The sequence below is a fragment of the Nelusetta ayraudi genome, unplaced genomic scaffold (genome assembly GCF_046127955.1).
Source record: "Nelusetta ayraudi isolate G7.1 ecotype Tasmania unplaced genomic scaffold, CSIRO-AGI_Nayr_v1 ptg000062l, whole genome shotgun sequence".
NCBI classification, from domain to species: domain Eukaryota; kingdom Metazoa; phylum Chordata; class Actinopteri; order Tetraodontiformes; family Monacanthidae; genus Nelusetta; species Nelusetta ayraudi.
In genome coordinates this window covers 971,035-993,584 of record NW_027466112.1, presented here as the reverse complement: position 1 = coordinate 993,584, position 22,550 = coordinate 971,035, and the positions used below count along the sequence as shown (strand labels likewise).

At 46.9% G+C, this 22,550-nt stretch overlaps 1 protein-coding gene and 1 long non-coding RNA gene across 2 annotated transcripts; both read right to left on the bottom strand.

Moving 5' to 3' along the window:
• Positions 1-1,411: 1,411 nt before the first annotated feature.
• Positions 1,412-18,430, bottom strand: LOC142897954 (GRAM domain-containing protein 2B). The gene is made up of 13 exons (XM_076040613.1): positions 18,223-18,430; positions 8,816-8,992; positions 7,852-7,915; positions 7,646-7,718; positions 7,454-7,557; positions 7,210-7,308; positions 7,053-7,124; positions 6,558-6,626; positions 6,330-6,426; positions 6,100-6,189; positions 5,490-5,595; positions 4,730-4,837; positions 1,412-3,732 (listed from the first exon to the last, which is right to left on the bottom strand). The coding sequence occupies exons 1-13, from the start codon at positions 18,312-18,314 to the stop codon at positions 3,714-3,716; spliced, it is 1,170 nt and encodes a 389-aa protein (XP_075896728.1). The 5' UTR covers positions 18,315-18,430; the 3' UTR covers positions 1,412-3,713.
• A 3,035-nt stretch (positions 18,431-21,465) lies between these two features.
• On the bottom strand, positions 21,466-22,513 carry LOC142897953 (uncharacterized). The gene is made up of 2 exons (XR_012928512.1): positions 22,263-22,513; positions 21,466-22,080 (listed from the first exon to the last, which is right to left on the bottom strand). It is a non-coding gene; the product is annotated as an uncharacterized LOC142897953 (long non-coding RNA).
• Between the last annotated feature and the right edge of the window lie 37 nt (positions 22,514-22,550).

Here is a 22,550-nt window from a genome sequence, read left to right as displayed (position 1 = left end):
GTCACTAAAGAGAGAGTCGTGGCACATCTTTACAGCGGAAGCACAACGTAGTCTCGCTCGCTCGCTCACGTGCTTTGGCCAATGTCAATGTTTATCCACCAATACCAATAAAGCTCTCTCAGTCAATATCGAAAACTAAGAGAGCGAGAGAGAGAAGAAATCATGGGAGCGCGGCCAGTTCACGCAGACTGACTGTGGGAAAAAGAGAAACCTGGGTCATCACCAGTGATCGTTAGATGATTAAAAAAAAAAAAAAAAAAAAAAAAAAAAAAAAAAAAGAGAAGAGAAATTAGTGCAACCGTGCTGCTGCGGAAACGAAAGTGCTTAGGTGAGAAAGGTGTGAACGGGTGGGGGGGGGGAAAAAGGCGGCGGTCAACAGCCGAGAGGCTGAAAGTAACTTTCCACACAGCCTACATCTGAGTGTGTGGCTTTTGTTTGCCGCCAGAGACAGGAAGCCAAAAGCCAGCAACTCTTCTTCTCAAGAAAACACTCTGCTCAGGAACACATGTCGACTTGTGAACCGCAAGCCTCCTATATGTTGTCTGTGTGAGTGAGACACAGATGAGACCTGATAACCCTGTCTGCTTCTTCGAGCTTGGCCCGCCCGTCCCCCGAGGCGCTCCGCTGCCGTGCCGGGGGAAATGTGAGCGAGAGCAGGAATGAGGAACGACGATGCACGCGAGCGTTGGGGACTTCCGTCGTTTACATGCACAGCTGGTTTGACTGGACGCCGTGTTTGCAACTGCGGCAGAAAGGTGCAGGGCGGCCAACCACCTGTGTGAGGAGCTGAGGGCGGCGGCCCGGGCGTCACTCTGCTCTCACTCTCGCTTCCAGGAGGCGCTCGCGGGAGAAACTCCCAAAAATCCTGGCTTCATTTCCATACCTGACTTCTCCTCCCGCCCCCTGTTTTCTGACAGTAAACGTGCATTTCCGGTCTGTGCGAGGCCCTCTGACTCCTCTTCAAACAGGCAGAAGCTGCCAAATGAAGTCAATTTTAGCTTCAACTGGGTATTTATAGGAGGGACGATGTAAACAGAGGGCTAAATGAGCCATTTATTCCACTTTTTCTTTTCTTTTCTTTTCTAAGGCTAATGAAATGCACAAGTCTACTTGTCTGCTTTAGATGTCTGGATGTGAAGTACAAAATGGGACATTCAAGGTTGTTTTCAGGCATCCTACACGCCATGTATTATTACTTCATAAACTGTGTGCTGTCCTATTGTGTTTAAAGTTTCCACACTAAACCGTCTCTGTTGCTGCTGGTGATCCAGGGCAAACAACTGGTGTGGTAAAGCAAATGTTGGCCGTGTCAAATCCAGTTTCCGTCTTTGCGGCTCCTGAAGATCCCGAGGACGGAAAAAGTCATTTGCTCAAGTCTGTAGTAGAAGCAGCAGAGTCGCAGACAGCAGAGTTATTTTTACTTCAACATTTTGATTTTATTTTTGAACAATAGCAAAGCCATCTCACAGAGATTACTTTGAATTACACAGAATGCAAATAAATATATAATATAGGACCATGGTAGAATTAAGGACATTAACAATCGATACAAAATTATTTACAACACTTTGAATAGTGCAAAAAACCACACTAATACTGCCCTAATCATCGAGATTCTTTTAAAGAGTCCATTCAAGGACAGTGGGTGGGTTGTGTGCTGCCCCCTGGTGGGGAACCAGGAGAACTGACAGTAGGGCATGATGGTAGAAATGTCAGAAACGTCTTGGGAGTGGATGCAGCAAAATCAAATATCCACTATGTCCAAGTATTCTGAGAAAGGGGGGGGCGGGGGGGTGATGAATCATCATGATGTGGATATGCATCGTCAGGTTGGTTTACCGAAAAGAAAAAGACTGACAGGAGGTGAAGACAGCGTCGTCCGTTCGCCTGCTTCCTGTGTGAGGAGGCAGCGTGGCCGTAATGCCGACGGTGTGACGCAGGAAACTTTGAAATGACAAGAAGGAAATGATGGCGACCAAAAACCACATGGCAGGTAGTGCCCACCACCCCTGAGTGAAATAAAAATATTATTCATCATCAGAATTATTATTATTATCATCATCATCATCATCGAAATGTCTTAGCACCACCAGGAACCACAGGACCAGCGTTACCGTTTCTTATTCTTCTACACACACACAGCGTCTCAGACTGCGACAGGCACCTCGCGCCGCTTTTTAAAGTGCGCTCGATCGCTCAGGCTGCTCCTCGCTCAACCACCTTAGCACTTTGCTTTTATCAAACACCGAGTTCCGTTTACGGGAAGGGAATCATTTAAAAAAAAAAAAAAAAAAAAAAAAAAAAAAACACCACACAAAGGAAAACGAACAGCTCGCCATGCTTGATTAAAAATGGTTGCATCTTGAAATTTCTTTCTCGGGACCACTTGGGTGAGAATTCGGACCTGGCCCTTTTTTATTTATTTATTTTTTTTTTGGGGGGGGGGGGGGGCGAGGAGGTCGACCTCCACCTAGAAATGCGTTGGCACTGCTACTACTAGGAATGAGAGCGTGGAGGGTGAGAGGAGGTCGTCCTCACGGTCAGGGGGAGTTTGAATGAAAGTCATAAAAAAACAGAAAAAACAAAGCAACACAAACACGTGAACTGAGTCTCCGGGGGTCAGGAGGTTCGGCCTCTGGTCATTGATCATTAAACTGGTTTAAATCACGCCAAAGCAGAGGGGGAACAGTAATACTGCCATCGCAAGAGACTGGGGGGGTTGGTCTGACTTTGAAAATTTCAGCCATCATCATGTCAACCCGCAACCTGACAACAACAATCAACTGGAGAGCGGATCTAAAAAAAAAAAAAAAAGGAAAAAAGAAAAGAAAAACGACAGACAGACAGACAGAGAGAGACAGGTTTGTACACCCTTAGCGAGATGGCGAGGTGGAGGGGGAGGAGTCTCCGTGCACCCATGCAAAGGTTTGTGCACCTTTTCCTGTGTGTGTGTGTGTGTGTGTGTGTGTGTGTGTGTGTGCGTCTTTGGCTATGCATAGCACTACTCTGTCTCTGGTGTTGAGGTAAAGAAGAAGAAGAAGAAGAAGCACGACAGCAGGCTAATGCTGTTCGCTAGTAGCCCTGTTCAGACTGCATGCTCACGGTGGGGGGAGGGGGAAGGGAAGGGAGGATGGCATCAGGTAGGGGGGTTAGGGGTCACAGGTGTGGAACAGCTTCTGTCAGGAAAGCGATCCACCGACTTGGCCAGTGTGGTTCACGTACATTGGAGCCGTTTTCAGTTTAGACTTTTTTTTTTTTTTTTTTTTCAGGCTTTGGCTTCGACAGGAGCGACGCTGCGCCCGGGCGGCGTCGCAGGTCTCGATACTTTCTGTTTTTTTTTTTTTTTTTTCATTTTTGCTTCTTTTCTGTTTTTATTTGGCTCGGCTCTGCGTGTTAGAATGGCGGCGTTGCCGCTTTTTGTTTCCTCTCTCTCTCTCTCTCTCTCTCTCCATCTCTCTCTCTTTCTCGAGCGCACCACGAGAAGCTAGGGAGCCCTTCAAGTGAACAGAAGTTTAGTCTCTGAAATTGCACAGGTCGTCCGACCATCCGTCCTCCGGCCAGCAGAGGACGCTGCGTCGGGAGCTTTGAAGCGACGCCGCCGCCGGATCCCCCCCGCCGCACCCCCCACGCAAGGGGGTGGCCGCGGTGGTGGTGGTGGGGGCGGGGGGGGCAAACCCGTCTCTCCTTCAAGTCGGCAGGCGGGCGGGCGGGTGTTATGTGTCCTGTTTGTACCTGCGGAGAGGAAGGAGGGAGGGAGAGCGAGTTGAGACACGGCGAGCAAATTAAACACGCGGCCCACAATGAGAGGAGCATTGACGCGCCTGGCGACCAGACAACAACAACAACAACAACCGCGGAGGGGGGGGGGGGGGGAATGAACCATCCCGAACCCGCCCAACTCAGGAGAGCAAAAGGAGGCATCGGAGTGGAAACGCAGCTCCGACGACTTCAAACACTTTAAATGGGAACCGCTCAACGGCTGTAGGTGTGATGCAACATTCTGTTGGGTGTCATGAGGTGGTTCCAGTGACCCTGGCAAAGGTCAAAAGTTCACTTTGAGACAGTAGGTAAGTTAGAGTGAAGTGTGAGGACTGACTGGACACTGGGTGCAAGGAGTTTGATTTCTTCCCCCGCTTCTTTAAACGCAGATTAGCTCAACAAAACGCTGCATGAGTAAATGTGTTGCAGTGTTCAACCTCACACAAACTGGAACTGACACGACCAGTCAGGTTTGGACACACCCAATGAATTTAATGTCTTTTCTATTGATGTTGCCGTTTCTCACTGAAGGCATCAAAACTACCAATGAGCACAGATGGAATCGTGTAGGAAACAATGAGAGTGTAAAATAACTCAAACACATTTTATATTTAAATTCTTCAAAACAGCCGCCTTTCATAAAAAGCACATTTAGAGATAAAAACCAAATTTTGTGTGTTTTGTACATTAGGTTGTTTGTCTGATGAGGTTCATCTAGAAAGACTTTCTACACACTTTGGGCCTCTTATGTCAGGACTTCATGCAGCACCGCGCCAGGCTCCAGTAAGTACAGCGACACAAACATCTTTTCACCGTTGTCGAGCAGAACTGAAACTGAGGACTTTTTTTTTTTTTTTTACTTTCTCTGGCAGCCGTGGGCAAGGTGTGTCTGCGGTTTAAAAAAACAAACAAACAAACTAAAAAAAAGACTGGCGAGCGGAATGAAAACCTGAAACAACGAGCGACTCACCCGCTGTGCAAGCTGAAGTCGGACAGCGCCCCGAGAGACGTCAGCTGCTCCTCCAGGGCCACGATGCGCAGTCCAATGTAGCCGGAAGACAGCAGCAGCAGCACGACCCTGTGGCAGAGGCGGAGGGCAGGTCAGTCACGTGCGCTCGCAATTTGGAGGCGAGGAGGAAGAGGAGTAAGAGGAGTAAGAGGAGGAGGAGGAGTTTCAAATGCAAACAGCAGGGAAAAAATGGTATGGTAAATACCAAAGGAACAGAAGGCAACAAAGTTAGTAATAAAAACTAAGGAGGTGCAAGGCCCAATCAGTTGGAATGGAAAAATGAAAAACGGCCAGCAACACTCAATTGTCCATCTTAAAGATGTGTGCTAATCTCGCCTGTCAGAGACAACAACAACAACAACAACAACAACAACCACCGCTGGCCGTTTCTCAGTTCTTGTCAGTCAGAATAATAAACGTCTTCAAGATGGAGACTGCTGGCCGTTTCTCAGTTTTTGGCACGTTGTAAAAGTCAAGTTCAATCAGGCACCAAATTGTTTGCACAAGCCGGGAGCTCAGCTTTCACTTCCAGAGAAACGGAGAGTAGGACATTTCTCAGCCCCGCCCACCAGAGGGCGTGGCAGCTTTAAGGTGCGAGAGCCAGGCAGGCAGGCAGGCAGGCAGGCAGGCAGGTGCCAGCACAGAGGGAGTGAAAGGCCAGGAGGATTAGCAGCAGGAGGGGGGGGGGTAGGGAAGGAGGGAGAGAGGGGGGAGGACTCACAGAATCAAGTAGATGAAGAGCAGAGTGTTGAGGGTGCTCGACTCCCTCTGGACCAGCAGCGACTTGGCCTTCTCCGTCACGTTCCACACCCACGACCCGCCCGAGCCTGAGAGAGAGAGAGAGAGAGAGAGAGAGAGAGAGAGAGAGAGAGAGAGAGAGGGAGAGCAAGAATGAGGGAGAGAGAGAGAGAGGGAGAGAGAGGACTCAGTGATGACGTCGGTGCACATCGCCTTCAACGTGCTGCTTCTTTCAATCAGATTATCAGCGGCAGGATTAACATTCCTGTTATTTCATTCACTCATTTAAGCTCACAGCGACTCCCAATTTCGTCCCACTCACGTGTAAATATGAACCGGTATAACAATAAAGTTCCTTGAACATCCGTGTCGTAGGCTCTCTTCCTATATTTAAGTCCAGACTCCACACCCATCTGTTTAAACAACGCTCCTCCACCAACTGAGTCGATTCATTTCACTGTAGTTTTTACTTTATTTCGGCTGCCTTATTGCATTGTGTTTCCTGTAAAGTGTCTTTGGGTGCTCAGAAAGGCGCTAACAAATAAAATGTATCATTCCTATGATGAGCAGGCCAGACTGGACTTGTGTCTCACCTGTTGCTGACAGCTCCTCTGAGGACGAGCCGTCGCTCGGCTGCATGTGCAGACCCCTGAAGGCCGAGCCGTTGGCGTTGGATGAGGTGTCTGAGAAAGGAAGGAAGGAAGGAAGGAAGGAAGGAAGGAAGGAAGGAAGGCGGAGAAGAGGACACTGTGAGTATGAGCTGCTTCGCTTCCTTGCAGCGGCTTCTGACTGAGCGTTCCCGGCGTGACCTCCGACCTCCTACCTCTGTGCGGTTTGTGCAGAGGCTGGTCCTGCACGGACTGCGACTCGGAGCCGTCCAGCTGGTCGAAGCTGTCGTCCAGGCTGGAGAGGCTGGTGTTCTGGTCAGACAAAGCGTGGTGGGGGAGGGTTAGCATGGTGGGGGTGTTTTTTTTGTTGTTTTTTTTACATCAGGAAAACCCAATAATGAGCATCATCATCATCATCATCATCATCATCATCAAAAACTCACCACCGGTTTGCTCTTGTCGAAGCTGATCTCAGGTGAGGAGAAGATGGGGCTGCTGTTCGTGCTGCCCACCTGGAGGGAAAGACAAAGCCAAAACGATCTTCAGTCAAGAACTTTGATTTGGATAACAGCAAATCCATCATTTCACCATTAAAAGCCAGCATGTTGAAGGAATACGTTCGTACCGGCTTGTCATGAAATTTAACTAATCGTGTCAGATTTTTTTGTTTTGCTTGAAGAATAATGAAAGAGAAATGTAGCAAAAGTAGGATGGGGGAGTCGGAGCTTCGGAGGAGAGCAATTTTATTTTATTACCACTGTTATTTGTGACTATTATGAATATTTTCGATATTCATTGTGTGGTTGTTTTTCAAGTTCTTGATTATTCCTCTTTTTGCCCTCTTTCATTCAGGAGATGGAAAAGTTTGTGTTGGTGTCCAATAGTTTTGTTTTGACCACATGCATTTTTTTGGGACGGTGTTCGCAGTGCGAGCTCACCTCTAACTGCGGGCTGAGCGAACACAGCAGCTGGAAGCAGGACTCTCGGTTCCGCAGCGACACAAACAGGTACTGCGGGAACAGAGCGGAAACGTTAAGTTTGAGTGAGGCCGGGGCGGACCGAGGCACCGAGTGGAGTCAGAAACCTGAAGCTCACCTTAAATCCCTCCGTGGTGCGGATGGACAAGGCGTTGGGAACCAGCAAGGCCATGTTCTGCTTCTTCACGATGTGAATGCTGGAGACTGGAATGACGACCTGCAGGAGAACAGAGGAGGTCAGGCTGGAGTTCCGCTTCTTCAGGACAAACGCGCTCCTGGACTTCCATCAGTTCCATTTCCCCCCCCATTGAATAACGGCCCTGTTCAGTGGCCTGCCGGGACGGGCGCTGCCGCAGGCCTACCTTGGTTTCCTTGAGCAGCACCGAGGAGTAGAAACAGGCGTTGGTGTCGGTGATGTACAGCCGACCGTGGTAGGGCACTTCCTTCTGCAGGGCGCAGACGTACGCTGGCGGTGGATGAGGAACAAGGCGCTCCCGTTACAACCGGCTCGAGGTCAAAAAGGTCAGAAATTGCTCAGTTGCGTCGCCGCTTACCGTGTATCAAGTCTTCGTTCTTGGGAATGTCTGGAAACAACTGGTGGAATGTCTTGTTGTGCTTTATGAAACTCTGCAAAGAGAAAGTGGGGAAGGCAAAAAAAGAGAATCAGGACCTCGTTTGTTCTTTTTAACCGACGCTCTGCTCCATTGTGGAGGCCGAACGTCAGCTTTCAGCGGAGGCGCAGACGATCGTCGGCACTCACGCTGTTCGTCACGGAGCCCTCGGTCTTCTCGAAGCCTCTGCCGTCCCCGTCGAACGTCTGCGACCTGCGGAGGCAAAGAGCGGCAGCGGTGAACACGCGAACCCCCGCTGAGAGACGCGGACACGGGAATTTACACGATGGGAAGTTTCAGCGACGAGCTAAAGGAGATGCGGAGGGACAACACGGGCAGCTCAAAGTGTAATATTGACGTGGGTTATTATGGCAATGAAATATTTATATTTATGAAACGAGTGAAGATCTGGCGGAAGAAAAACAAAGATTTTCGTGCTATTCATTCGTTTTCACTTCACGCTCTTTCACTGTTTCTGTCAGACGCCAGCGGTGACTCCTCCCCTCTCCTGGCGGCTGGGCCGGTCACGCTGAACTCCGCGGACTCCAGAAACAGTGCGTCTCTATTGAGTGGGCCGTCAGCGAGCGGAGGGGGCGCACGTCACAGATTGGAAGCATGTGGAAACCCAGTGCGTGCGTGCGTGCGTGTGTGTGTGTGTGTCCACCGGCTGCGCGGTCATGTGTGAGTCACGGCTCAGCAGCAAGCAGCTGAGAGTCAGGTCATGTCTTGTGATGCATATTCGGAATAGCTCCTCCCCCCCACCCCTCCTCACCGCCCCCTGCATCTGACGCTGCGAGACGCATTTGGAATTTCAAGAAGGAGCGATTGGATTTTCCTGCGGCCGATGAAGAGGAAGAGGGAGAGGAAGAGGGTTCGATGCTGAAGGTTCGAAGGGGGTTGGGGGAGGGGGGGGGGGGGGTCCTGTCGCTACATTTCACACCGGACCGTTTTCCTTGTAGTCGTGTCTCAGCCAAGCCCCCCCAACGGCGCCCCATTCATTTCAATCTAGTTGCCATAGAGTGTGTAGCACTTCACAACACGATGATGCAAGTCAAACGATACATCAGGACACACCAGCCAATCAGAACGAGACGCAACACAAGCACGCATGACCGTTTTCTGACGACTACGTGCCTGCTGAGGGTCTTGTGCTGCTGCTGTTGGATCTCCAGCTGCGCCGCCTCCAGGCTCAGGGATTTCCGGGCCTCCGCCTTCTTGAGGCTGCCATTGCTCCTGCTCTTCTTCACCTTGGCCGGCAGCCCCCCACCGCTGCCGTCCACTGGATAGTTGCTGCACACGGGACAAAGAGGGAGGAGAAAAAGAGGAAAAGGTGAGCACGAGTTCAACAGGGTTTTTTTTTTTGTTGTTTTTTTTCCGGGAGAGATTAACAGGCCCGGGAACGCTTTCAAATGTTGCGAAATTTTCACCCACAACAACAACAACAACAACAACAGCAGTGGAACCAACCAGGAAATCAACTGATCTGGTTTGATATTTTATATGGGGGTGCCACTTTTGCACAAACCTACGTGAGCACTGGGATGACATTTCAAAGTGCAAAGCTTGGCTGACCTGTGTTTCAAAGAAAATGTCCAGTGTGTGAAATTTATTAATAAGCCCGACTGACAGCGAACATGGCAGCTAACTAGCAGCAAGACGCTTATTGCTCCGTGTGTATTCTTATATACACTGGATGAGAACCGGTCTGAGGGTAGGAGAACCAAATCACTTTTACTGTGCTGTGTATTTATGGGCACTATGTTAAACGTTTACCAGCAGAAAAATCATAAATCAGGCCGTATTTCCACACTGAACACTGAACTGAAGTTTTCCCCTTCAATTATCCACACCCACGCAGTCACAGCAAAATGCTCCTAGAAATGTGGATGTGTGGAGAGCACGCTCACAGCTGGTGACACCACGAACAGGCTGGCGTTTGGTTTTCACTTTAAAAGATCTTAAGAGGTGTTTTTTCCCCCTACAGAAAACCACCATCACTGTTACAACGCGCAACTTCAATTCAAACTGCGTTAACTGCAACACTGGAGATGTGAGTCCAGATGTGTCCCAATGCAGCGGTGTTTACTGTAAGCGGGGGGTGAGGGTGCAGGGAGAGGGGGGGGGGACGGGGACGTAGGACGCCGACCTCTCGTCTCGGAGGAAAAGTGACACACACTGGACAAAGTTTGTGCAATTTGTGACACTACAGACTGACAAAACAGTGAAGACACTTCTCGTACACTGGCGAGAGGCTTCCAAATGTCAACACACCCGGATGAGTTCACCGACTGTTCAACCTTTTCACAGACATTAATCATAGATTGGAGCTCTGTGTGCAGACTATTCAGAGATTATTAGAGGTGGACTCAGTTAACCGTCGACTGGACAGGCACAAACCTCCCAGATTCAAGGTCACTTTTAATCATTCCAACCCTACCTTTACATGAAGAGGCCGAGCAACGACCGGGGAACTAAGACACTGAGATGATCTTTAATGCGTCTCTGGGAAAAGCCATCTCCATACGGTTTATTGATGGATGCTGCTGCCCTTTAGAGCAGACGTGCCTAGCAAGTATGCCAGCGCATGCCCCCCCCCCTCCCCCGCCCCCCTTTTGAGAAGAGCAAATGGAGGTGCGCCGTGCCAAAACAAGTCTGTCCTTCACCAAGAACACACACGTTGTTTATTCAGCAACAAGAGAGAAAAGGAACGGAAACAAGCGGCGCCGTGAACCAGCGGTGGTAACACGCAGGCACGACAAAGGACAAGAGTCAAGTCTCTGTTTGTGGTTTACAGAGAAAAGAGTCCACACAGGTTCTCCTTACCTGATGACTTTAAAGCGCTTTGATGAACGAAAACTCATGTACCTACTGACAGTAGGCATTTCCTTTCTTCAGAGAAAATGAAGCACAAAGGCAAACTCACAAGCTCCCTATTATATAAGCTACACTTGCGAGCTGGGTGCCATCACAGCTGTGGAGTTCAAAAAAAAAAAAAAAAAAAAAAGATGGAAAGACAATAAAGTTCCCAAAAGGAGCTTCTTCAGGCCTCCTCTTGCTGTAAACCAGGCTGCCGTCCAGTTATTCGCCGCGCTCAAGTCCGACTGCCGGGCCACATCGTGGCAGGAGAAGAAGTGTTGCTGTAGTGCAGCGCAAACGCAAGGGTAAGAGGAAGCCGCTGCGAGTTGAGAATGGTGTGACACTCCGTAGTGGCTGACGTCAAACTCAACCACTCCCCTTTGAGCTAAACACACACACACACACACGGACACACACACACACAAGGACACACACACACACAAGGACACACACACACACACACACACACACACACACACACACACACACACACGCACACACACACGCACACACGCACACACGCACACACACCACAGGCACAGGCATGTTTAAGAGGAGAGAGAGAGAAAAAAGGAAAGTTCCATTAATCTCCAACGGAAAAAACATTGTCCAATATAGAAAACTGTTCTTGTTGAGATTTGTTTCGGAGCACAAGTATGTCCTATGTTTCCGCGCCTGCCTGTGAGAAAGTTTAATAAGATTCCATGTAGGAGTGGCGTCTCCCCATCGTGTACCGTGCCTGAAGCAATCGCACCAACTTTTGAGCAACGGGGCAACTTCAATGAGCTGCAACACTGTGCAGATGAACAAACGCTTTGGCCGAGTTCCAAGAAAATTTGTCAGAAATGCCACCGGCATCTGATTGCACATTCAGGAGGGCGCGACGCTTTTACAGACATCTCCGTATTATTACTTCAGGTGCCACTTAAGAAACTGGAGGAAAGGTCAGCGCACAAGGAACGCAAACTACAGCGGCTGCGGAAAATTCAACGCTGTAATTATTCCAGACGATTAAGTCGGATCAGATTGAACTTTCAACGTACGAAGAGCGCTTCCTCGCTTTCAATGTTGGCCGTTGGATTGGTTTTTACACTTCTGGTAAAACATCCACTGCTTGAGTGAAACATTTACTGTAAAAGCGAGGCGAAGCCTGGCGGCCAATCGTTTGTGTCGGTGTTCAAACAGATCAGGTCAGATGTCCAGGGCAATACAGACAATATAGCAGTGGGTGATGAGCTGTTTGAGTTTCTCAACAACTTCCTCTCTTTGCTAAAGACTAACTTGAACCATTAACAAGGTCATGATGACGCTACTTCCTGTTACACTTACCATCACGGGTTGCTGGTACAAACCAGTTTTCCTCCTACAAAATACTTGAATGTAAAATTTTAAATCAACAACTTTTTCAACAAATGATGTAAGTGCAGCAGAACCGGACATTTATTTTGTCTTTGTCAGGTACGTACAGCTAAACCCCACACGATCATTTAATAACCGGGCCATTTCAAGTCTAAACCTCAGGCAAAATGCATTTGTTCTTGTTTGTGAAGCACTTCAGTCGCTGGGATGTTGCTGGACGCTCATGCAATAAAAACAAAGGCCGAGCGATTGACGGAATGCTCAGATCGCAATTGCACTACTCGCGTCAACACATATGAGGTGGGTTCTGAACAGCATGCATGTGCGCAAGACTTAATAAGCAGCATGCACAGGTGTGTTCACCATCAACAAACACTAAACTGGCGTATTTGTTGAAGTCGTGAAGTGTAAAGACAATTTTCGGAAGGTCTTCAGGGGATAACGAGTTGGCAACACGTTTCTGTGCGCTGGATGCTCCTCAGATATTGTATATTAATCCCAAGTCAGTGTGCCAGTTAAGTTGGTGTCGACTTTAAATTCAAATGCATTTTAAAAAACTGGACAAACTTGCAGCCGAACAGACAGGTGCCTGACGTAACTGCTAGAAAATACTTAACCTGCAGGGGGGAAAAACAGAGGCTATATTAAAGTGCCATTTCTCGGAGATGACTGCGCTTTACAAGCTGCCTTGTCCGTCGTAAAGAGATGTTTAATGGCCATGCAGCGACCTTGAACTCTGATCCACTTCCTCGTTGGAGGCAATAATCGCGCTACATAACGAAGGAAAAAAACAATGTTGGCCAAGTGTGCCTGACATTTCGTACTCTTTCAGGCAGGGGTTCAGAGGAGGCCCGCGCGGAGATAGACGGGAACACTGACGTGGTGGACACGGTCCAAAGGACAATTTCTCGTCAGTAAAGGAGAACAGAGAAAAAAGAAAACTAAAACACAATTAATATGCAAACTAAATTATTGTGATGTCAATTTGTGATGACAGATGAACCTCAGTTTGGCGGCTTTGTTTTTCTTGTTTTTATTTTTTTTTAACTATATTTGTTTGACATCCTAAAAGATTTCCACCAATAAAAAGCTTTTTTTCTCTCTCATATTCACAATCTGTCAACCAACGTTGACATTTTTTCATACAAAATGGGTCAGGCAGCAAGGTGAAAGTACAGGTAATACTTAAAACACAGAGAAACACTGCCTTATGTAAACCCTGTCCTCCTCCCAAGCACCTCAAAGAAAAAGACACTTCATATATTTGTCTTACCGTCTCAGATCCTTATTAGTGACACCTTGCTGGCTCAACAAGACCCTTTGTCTATCCATGACCAGCACAGTTTCCACTCCAAGTTTCCTCTCTTCTGTAAAAGCCCGTCACTGGCAGCCGAGGCAGCTAACGAGAGAATGGGCGCTTGCATCTCTTGCACTTCACCCTGGTTACTGACAGTGAAGTGAAATGGGTGTAAAGGTCTGAGTTGAGGTAACACTTTAGACCATGGAGAGCCATGCAAAGATAAAACTGCGTCAGATTCCTGGCAGGTAGTCATACAGTTCTGTCCCCCCCCCCCCCCCCGGTGGCCTAAATATCATGTTTCCTTACATAGTACACTCTTCTGTTCTGTTTTGTTGTATTTGCATACGCTTCACCTATCGCTGAATCAGATTGCACTGTTAGTGTTCTTGTTTCAAATTGAATTCCAATCTACGACGTTCATTATGTCTTCGTTACTGATAGACGTCGCTTAAGAGAAGAAATAGCAACGTGAATTCACAACTGTTTTCATGCCAACTCTGCGCATTTCCTCAACTTTAACTTCCTTTAATATTTTGTGTTGTAACATTTTTATCTAAATCAATAAGGGATAAAATTTGATTAAAACGCTTGCCGAGGGTTGAATCTGAAATTAACATCTCCAACTCTTTGTTCTTTTGGTGGCTTTTGGCTAATTTCCAAGTAAAAGTCTGTAACAGTGAGGGGGTTGGGGGTGGAGGAGTCCAAAACATTGCCAGGTTATTCTCAGTTCAAAGGCCCCAACAATCAGCCTATTCACAAGTGAATTAAGAGAATGGTTTTTCAAGAAAATAAAAGGCTGGTGCGATACGCATGAGAGTGCTTCGTTATCACTCTTTGTGGGTGGTGTAAAAGGGGCCAATCGCAAGTGAGTCTGACCGGGGGGGCCGCATTGAGTGGGGCTCGAATATCAGTCGATTAATGAATGTGGTGCCGCTGAACAGTAAATGTAGCAGCTCATTCACAGACTTCAGCATCATATGAAGAGCCTTTCAGTGGAAGGGTGACATCACCGTCAGTGGAACTCAATGAGGCAGATACAGTGCTCAGTCTAAATGCAGCCCTGCTGTCTTTCCTCATCGACACCAAACACATTTTCACTGAGAAACCTGACACCTGACCCCATGATCTCACACGCTCAGCCTTCTCAGATATGGTCTGGAGTTACTGCATGGAGCTTTGCTGCCTTGATTTGGCAGTTTGGGGCAAAAGTGAGATTGATAGGATCACCGCAATTTTTTTTTTTTTTTTTTTAAAGCCACAATAAAGCGTCTTACACTGATCCTTAATCTCAGCCAGGTCGTCAGCTCACGTAGGACATGCTGGGAACTATCACAATGTCAGTTGGAGCAATGGCAAAAATGACTCCTGACAGTGACTGGGTCACCTGCTTCATCCCAGTCTGTATTTTACTGATGTTTATTGACGACTTACACCAGACATCACCAAGTTAGTCCTGTGCATGTCTTTAGAGGACTCAATTTCACCACACGATGGTTTTGTTTTGCACGTCTTTCACTCCACAACAAACAGGCTCTCTGCACATGCTCAGTAGCCTCCAGCACAGCAGGCACTGAACGTGTGCTGAGGAAACAGGGATAAAGCAAATATAAGGAAACCGTAGCCAAAGAGAGTCCATAATAATGCAAGCGAGAGGGTTTTTTCCCCCACTAATATGTTCTTGTTAGCAGGCAGCAGCGTCTGTTTGCTGCCATTTGCTGTTCATTGACATGGAATAAACTGATTATGTGTCAGTCCATGTTAAAAATGTGCGCCTCCTTCTGCAGAAGTGTGGATAATGTGTCATGAGTACGGCTTATTTAAAAAAAAATGCTGGTTATGTCCAGAACGAAAGCTGAGAATTATGGGTCATGTGACAGTGATGGTGTGAGTGTTAAAAAAAGACAACAAAAAAAAAGTACAGTTAGTGTGGGGAATTTATGATGATCCAGCTGTGCCATAGTTTTGAAAACACCACATCTCCATCTGCTAAGATATCCGTTTCATTCAAGACCAAAGAAACAAACAAACTGGGGCGACTTCCGACAGACACAACAGCATTATGACTGCACGTGAGAGCAGGCATCCACAAAGCAGCGCGGAGGGGCAAGAAAGCAGGGCAGCGGCTATGGCAAATCAACGTGCAGCCCGTGGTGGCCTGCCAGGCCCTGTGCGCGCCTGCCAAATGGAACACAGAGTCTGCCTGTGTGCGAGTCCCGCAGAATCCAACTGCATGTGTCGGGTGGTGGTGGTGGTGGTGGTGGGGAGTCATGTGGCTGAGTGTGCTCTGCAGCTTCCTTCACTTCCTCAGCGGTGGCTGAGAGGGCAGACACAGAGGCTCTTTCTTCCAGGCAGCCCACAGCATCGAGCAGGCATGTGAGCACCGTCGCTGGTGTGGCGTCGGCGGTCAAGTCTCACCTGACTTTTTTGTTGTTGATAGGTGGGCAAAAAGTAGGCCACTCTACCTACTACAGTGTCCAGCTAGAGAAGATTTCTGATGATGCCTGCTACTCAGAGCTGTAGAATATCATGTCTAAACCTATTATTGTCAACATATATATGTTATTTAATATCAAAACATTAAAGGCCCAATGCGCAAATTAGAAATTCTGGCCATTAAGACTAATAACTATATGTATATGTGAAAGTAGAAATTGATACTCCACTCCAAAAACGAAACAGAGAACGAAACAGAGAGAGCGAGAGAGAATAAAAAAAAAACCCTCTGCCAAGCCCTGAAGTTTCCGAGAAGAGCACACGCACACACACTCACTTTCCCAGCTTTCAATAAACAGCTTACCTGGACAAGGCGATGGCCAGGCTGTGTTCCCATTTTCCAGGACAAGGCTTTAAATGAAATGTAAACAACTGCTGGTGGTGATGTAAATATTTCCAGGCTATATAAAGCAGAACTGGCTTAACAATGACTTGCATCAGGTCTTGTGTCTGAAATTAGACCGACCCACAGCTACTGCTCTGGTTGGAATCTATCGGGCTTCCGTGAGCGCCAAAGGTGAACCGGCCATGAAGAATACAACTCTTTTTCAGGTCTCTGTGACAAGGGCAAAGGTGTTGCCATTAGCGCGTCCCCGGCAAGAGGCCCCACTGAACTTAAAACCATAATGGGCAATTTGGCACCACACCTATTATTTATCGATTAGCAGCCCTGCGTATGTGGTTCTTCATCCTTGACTCGGGCTGTTTCCATCTATTCCTGGAGCACATCTTTATTTCAGGGCAGCACGGCCGCAGCTGGCCACAGCAGCGAACCAAACCCCGTCCTGTGAACATCTTCCTGCAGCGGGCAGAGCGCCGGCACGGCTGCCCCGCCCAGGCTATTCCAGGCTCCTCCATCTCAATGAGCTTTCAACCGTACCAGGTTCTTCCCCATTCAAAGCTGAGCTATTCACAATTCCGCCGCTGTGTGCAGAGCAAACACGCGCGCAGAGTGGCGGACAATGCGGCTGGAAAAGCAGGCGTTCGACGTGGAGGTGCGCAGCGCATCCGCCGCGTTAAAACCGGTTTGAATACTTTGGAGGGATTTTGGAGAACAGTCTCGAGGAGGGGGGCACACATTAAAAGACACTTTTGCACCATTAAGTGTCGAGGCTGAACGCGGCCCCGACCTTCCACAACGTTCTTGGGCAGGCGTCTGTTGTGGGACAGAGATAAGCAGCCCCCCCACCCGTCACCCCCACATACCAAACAGCAGACACGCCACTGCCGTGCTGATAACTCGAAGGCTGAGCCTGATTGCCGGGGACCTACACTGCAGCGAATGGCTATCTATGGCCGTAGCACGGAGGACGCAGAGAACTGTCGGCAAGAAGCGTGGGGGCATTTATATAACACTATGTGCCACCTGTGGTCGACTCATGAGAGCTAAAAATAGGCTGTTCTGGGAAAACATAGACTTGCCTGCCCCCATGTGTGACAAGTGCGTCTCCCCGAGGGGCTCGCAGGGAGGCCCTGTGTGCCCGTGTCTAATGGACTGACGGCAAATTTGGTTTGTACAGAAGCATCTCCGCCAGTGCTGGTTGGCTCTGGCATTCGAGCAAGACCGGATCGCCCGGCCGGGATCATGAGTGGTGGCACAAAAAGTGACGTGGTTCTGACCCACATAGGCTACAGGGATGAAGTCATGGGTTATAAACAAGGAGTCAAAGAGAGATTAAAGAACAACCCAGAGTTGAACTGCAGCTTCTTTCGTGCGTTTGCTCATGTGTGTTGACGCTACCGGGTCGAACACAATAGCAGTTAACGGAAGCAATGACGGGCATGGATTGTCTCTGTGAAGAGGACTTGAATCATCCCAGCGTAAACTACGGGCCATAAAACAGAAAGGGGGGGGGGTCAACTAGAACGTGTCGAAGAGTGCACAAATTATTCACACATGTTTGAGGACAGTCAACAAGACCATTATCTTAAAGTCCATTTAAACATTGAAAATAACTGGTTACCCCAATCTGCCTCGATAAGTTCCAATGCCAAAAATGTCACACATACGTTTACGTTATCGTCAGCTAAATCAGTCGAACACAACGCTGTATCACATTTAACAACTGATAAAAAGACAAGATAATGCCGATATATATCACGCTACAGCCACCATCTGAACCCCGTGTGTTGATTTTAAGATAAACCTTTGCTGACTCGTACTATCTGAAACGAATTTTTGATTTATATGGATTTTGCACCGTCAAGTTAGCAAAAAAAGAAAAAAGAAAAAATGCCGTTCAACGTCATCACCTCTGGCCAGACACAGGGCTACCAAGTTAGCTTTTTCTACCCTCTCATACAAATACATTTTCTTTCCTCACGTACATTCGACTCGAAAGCAACCAATAAAACAAATGTGCGCATTCCCCCTTGCAGTCAAACACCCGATATGCGTGAAATAAACACCCGAAGGACGGAGCAGAGACAGGAGAGCTAACGGTTAGCATCCACCCTGTTGATGATGCTCAGCAGAAGATAGCGGATCAGCTAGCCACATTCATTGCCTCACCTCTCCTTCATGAAGTGCTTGATTCGGACAATGGCCTTCTCGTCGATCTTCCTCAGGAAGGTTTTTAACCTCTCCCTCTTGTTTTCTAGCATTCTTCCCTCAGCCAGAGTCGTCGGCTCTCGGAAGGACGACGCTCCACGCCAAACTCCGCCGTTCTTGTTTGGCTTGGGCTTTTTTTTCTCTCTCTCTCCTCCCTCGTCCTACTCCATCTATGGCTGATTAGGATAATGAGCTTAAATCGGACCAAGTCTGGCGACCAATCACCGCCGGTGATGACTGGGTGAAAAAACGGTCATGTCAGATTCATCGTCCAATCAGAGCAAAGGGGGCTGGCTCTTGCCGGCCGCCCATATCCATGTATGGCATTGGGGCGTCGTCAGATTCACAGCGGTCCTGTTTTGCTGTATTATAACGCTTATGTAGTGTTTTAATCAATGATTAACGTCCGGATTTGGCATTTGCGTGTGTCCGTCACGAGGTGCGCAATGTTTCTTTACCTTGGACGGTAGCACAGTGTCCCGTGTTCATAAACAGTGAGAAATTCGCGTTGGTTAAAGGGACTGTTCTGTTCCAGCAGGGTGGGGCAGAAGCTAACGCTGTTTACCCACCACTTCAAAATGGAATTTCATTAATTGAAGCTTAGCCTGTTTCCTCTATGTGCATTTAAATCAACAGGGTAAACATAATACTTTGTACTTAGAGAATAAAAATAGTAGATAGATCTTAAACGTGTTGCATTTAAAAGTCCCAGTGTATAACATTTAGGGGATTTATTTGGACTACAACATACTAGAACTGGAACATATTCATTTTTCTAATAATACACATTTGTGTTTACATAAAGACGAGGTCCACTCGCAAGAGAATACTTAATTTTGCCACCGCAGGCATCACCATCCCGTGGCATCACAGCTAATGTATATAAAACAGATGTGTGAGTTCAAGTGAGATGTCTGAACATTAACATTGCTAATGTGATGTAATGTAATGTTAATTTAACTTTGTGTGTATGAGTTCTTACCAGAGGACACTGACTTTAGCGCATTGATTAGATTCAAAAGCAGCCGTCTGTCGCCGCCCAAGTTAAAATAAAAGGGGGGAAAAAGGAAAAGAGAGAGAAGTACTTAACTCACTTGAATAATAATGACCAAGGAGGCCAGGGAGTATTTGTTCTTGTCCTCAGGAAGTCTGAGATTCAGAATGCTATTGAGCTGCTCAGCTGGACTCTTCTATTTAAATTTACCAGCTTTACCACAGCCTATTGCATACAAATTGGGAAGGCGCACGCACACACACACACACACACGCACATACACACACACACACACACACACACACACACACACACACACACACACACACACACACACACACAGCGGCGAAAGAAGTGGCAACTGGTCAACAAAGGGTTTCTACCTGATGAACACAGGCGGTCAAGGCTGTAGGTCCAAAGTTTAAACTAGTTTTGTTGCAGCTGTTACTAGTGCCTTTTCTGAGACATGACTTTTATGTTTACTGAAACACACTGACCAGTGTGCACAATTTCTTGGCCTTTGTTCCCAATGAAAAACACCTAACATGGAAATGGCAGCACTTATTTTCTTTCTTTCTTTCTTTCTTACTTGCCCAATTTGAATAAATTATGAAAATGAAATGAAATCATAAATATCTGACAGTATAATAATATGTATGTTTTAATGATACAAAATTATTATTGAACATTTTTTCTCTAGAACTCAGTTTTACTTAGATAGCAGTCACACTTATAAGGAGGCAGCTATAGGTATATTGTGCAACAACTTCTATAGTAGCTCAGATTGTGGATTCACTCTGTGTTTCCTGATTTTAACCAGAATCAGAATCAGAATCCTTTATTGTTCCCCGGGGAAAATTGCTCACTTTACAGAACTCCATTAAAGCAGCAAAGAAAATTAGGTGACTAATTGAGGTGACCATCAGATCATTCATCATAAGATCATTGGAAGGACACCAGACTAAATGCTTTTGGCAACAGTTAAGAGTACTTAAGAGATCAACAGTATTATAAAATTAATTTTAGACGGCTGATACAGGAGCTGATATAACAAAAGATATGTGTGTGATGTCTCCTAAATGGATTTATTTTGATTAAAATGACACTTAAGTCACTTGGTTTCCTAAATGTGTGTAATTCAGCCAGTCAATGTGATTACAGTCTATTAATTAATAACTGAAGATATTGTGACAAGGGCAGTTCTTTTTTTTTTTTTTAAAAAAAGCTTTCTTTCTCCCAGATGCTGCTAAATCTTTAACCTTTGCTGCAGCCGTGAAATTCTTCATTTTACAACAATTGGAGTCAAAGCTGGAGGACGTTTTGCAAAAACAAAATTTCAGATCCATCCTCTAGTCAATGGAAGAGTGTTAAATAAACTCATATCTTAACTTCACACACAAAACACTGAAACACACATTTTAATCATTGGCCACAGTCAGATGCCAACACGCCACCAGGCACGTTTTTGCCGGATGACACGGAGCACACATCACCCTCAGACAGCATCAGCCAAACTACCTCATCTTCCCTTCCAGCCACCTGCGGCAGCAAGCAAAGACAGACGAGGAGGAGGAAAATCGCTCCAAAGGAAGCGTGACGCAGTGAAGGGGCGCCGACGCTGCGTGGGCAAGGACGTGATTTTCTCTGTTGATTCATCAGTGTGGCACACTAATGAGTAGGAGGCGATCGGCGCAGGGAAGCCCACACAAATGTGCTGCCGTATGGTGCGGATATTACACTGAGGGCATTTGAGTCATTACGGTTTGTCGTGAAGTCGTGAAAATTGTATTACACACCGAGACACTTTCATTGAATCCTGAACATTTATTTCATGTAACAAAAAAAAAAAAAAAAAAAAAGAAGCACGAGTTATCTGCTGTGAATGGAGGCATTCGCAGAGAGATCTTCATTACCAACGGTGACGAAAGACTGACCTTGAGCGCCTTGCCATACCTTGGCCTGGAAGAAACAAGGCCACCGCACAGAGAGATAGCTGGAGCCGTTGGACGTCACAGCACAGGTGCAGGGCACTGCTTATGAAGCAGGACACAAAACTTGCAGACTTTTGGTTTTACCTGACACAATCTTATATTTTCATTGCAAAACAAATCAGCGTACTGCAGTATATGATTCTATCTGAAAAATAATTTAAATGTCTCTGAACAGTTAAGAACATGTTGGCCAGTAATATATATATATATATATATATATTTCTTTACTTTATTTAGGTTTTAAGCATTCAGTCAAATTGTACGTGTCATCCACGCCTCAGCCATAGAAAGACTTTGTCTCCAAGACATGACAATGGCATTGCAATGCTGGTGACACATCCACAGCAGACATTTTAAAATTAGAGGTATGACGGAATTTTGACATTTAGAGGAAGATAGAGGTGGTTTTTCTGCCAAAATAAAAGCCCCTTTAATTTGCACGAGTGGTGTGACATATGGGACAAAGCGGTCCTTAGATGGGAAATTTTCTGTGACATCATTGCCTCTCAGTGGTTTGGTGCTCCTAAAAGAAAAAAAAAAAAAGGCTTACATTACACCATTGTCTGGTTTCTGAAGGCATCATTTTTCTGGATTTTAGTCCCCAACTGGCTTTATGAGAGGTCTTAAACACTGGATAACTACAGGTCAATGAAATGTGAATAACTGTGCTCCTCACACCAATATGAAGCCAAGATCGGAGCCCAGACGGTTTTGCTCCCTTATTATAAATGCTTCTTTTGGGCTCTTTGCCGCGATGTACACGCAAGATAAATCCTACGAATGCAGGAAATGTTCCGGATGTTGCACCTGATCATGAAGGGAGTACTGACGACTCTGTGAAAGAAAAAAAAGAGAAAAAATACATGTAAAAAAAAAGAAAAGAAAAGAAAAAAGAAAGAAAAGAAATAAAACGTTAAATAAACAAAAGGCAAGTGTCAACAGTTTATCTGACGTCTTGTGTAAAAGCAGGCCGACAGTGGGGGGCGGAAAGGTCAGCGCTTCACCTGGGAATTCACCTGAGCATCTGTCAATTCCAGTTCAATGAGACGTGCGACTGGGGGGGAGGGGTGGGGACTCGGCCGCAATTATATCCTGCGATATCATATTGCCTGCGATGCGGAGGCTCAGGCGCTGACAGTGGCCCTCGCTGGAAGCCGTGTCATCACACTTCAGGGGGACGCTCACGCGCTGAAGTGCAGCACTGGGAACTCAGTCCCAGTGCTGCACTGATATGGGGGGGGGGATTAGAGTCTTTAACCGTGTGCGCACTAAGAAACTTTTACCCAATCTGCTCTGCTTGTGTT

Bases quoted from the DNA above. Each gene is read 5' to 3' on its own strand.
- LOC142897954 (XM_076040613.1), bottom strand. From the start codon at position 18,314: ATGCTAGAAAACAAGAGGGAGAGGTTAAAAACCTTCCTGAGGAAGATC. The intron at 7,125-7,209 runs GTGAGCTTCAGG...CTGTTCCCGCAG, and splicing joins GCACCACGGAGGGATTTAAG to TACCTGTTTGTGTCGCTGCG. The intron at 6,427-6,557 runs GTGAGTTTTTGA...TTGTCTGACCAG, and splicing joins TCGACAAGAGCAAACCGGTG to AACACCAGCCTCTCCAGCCT.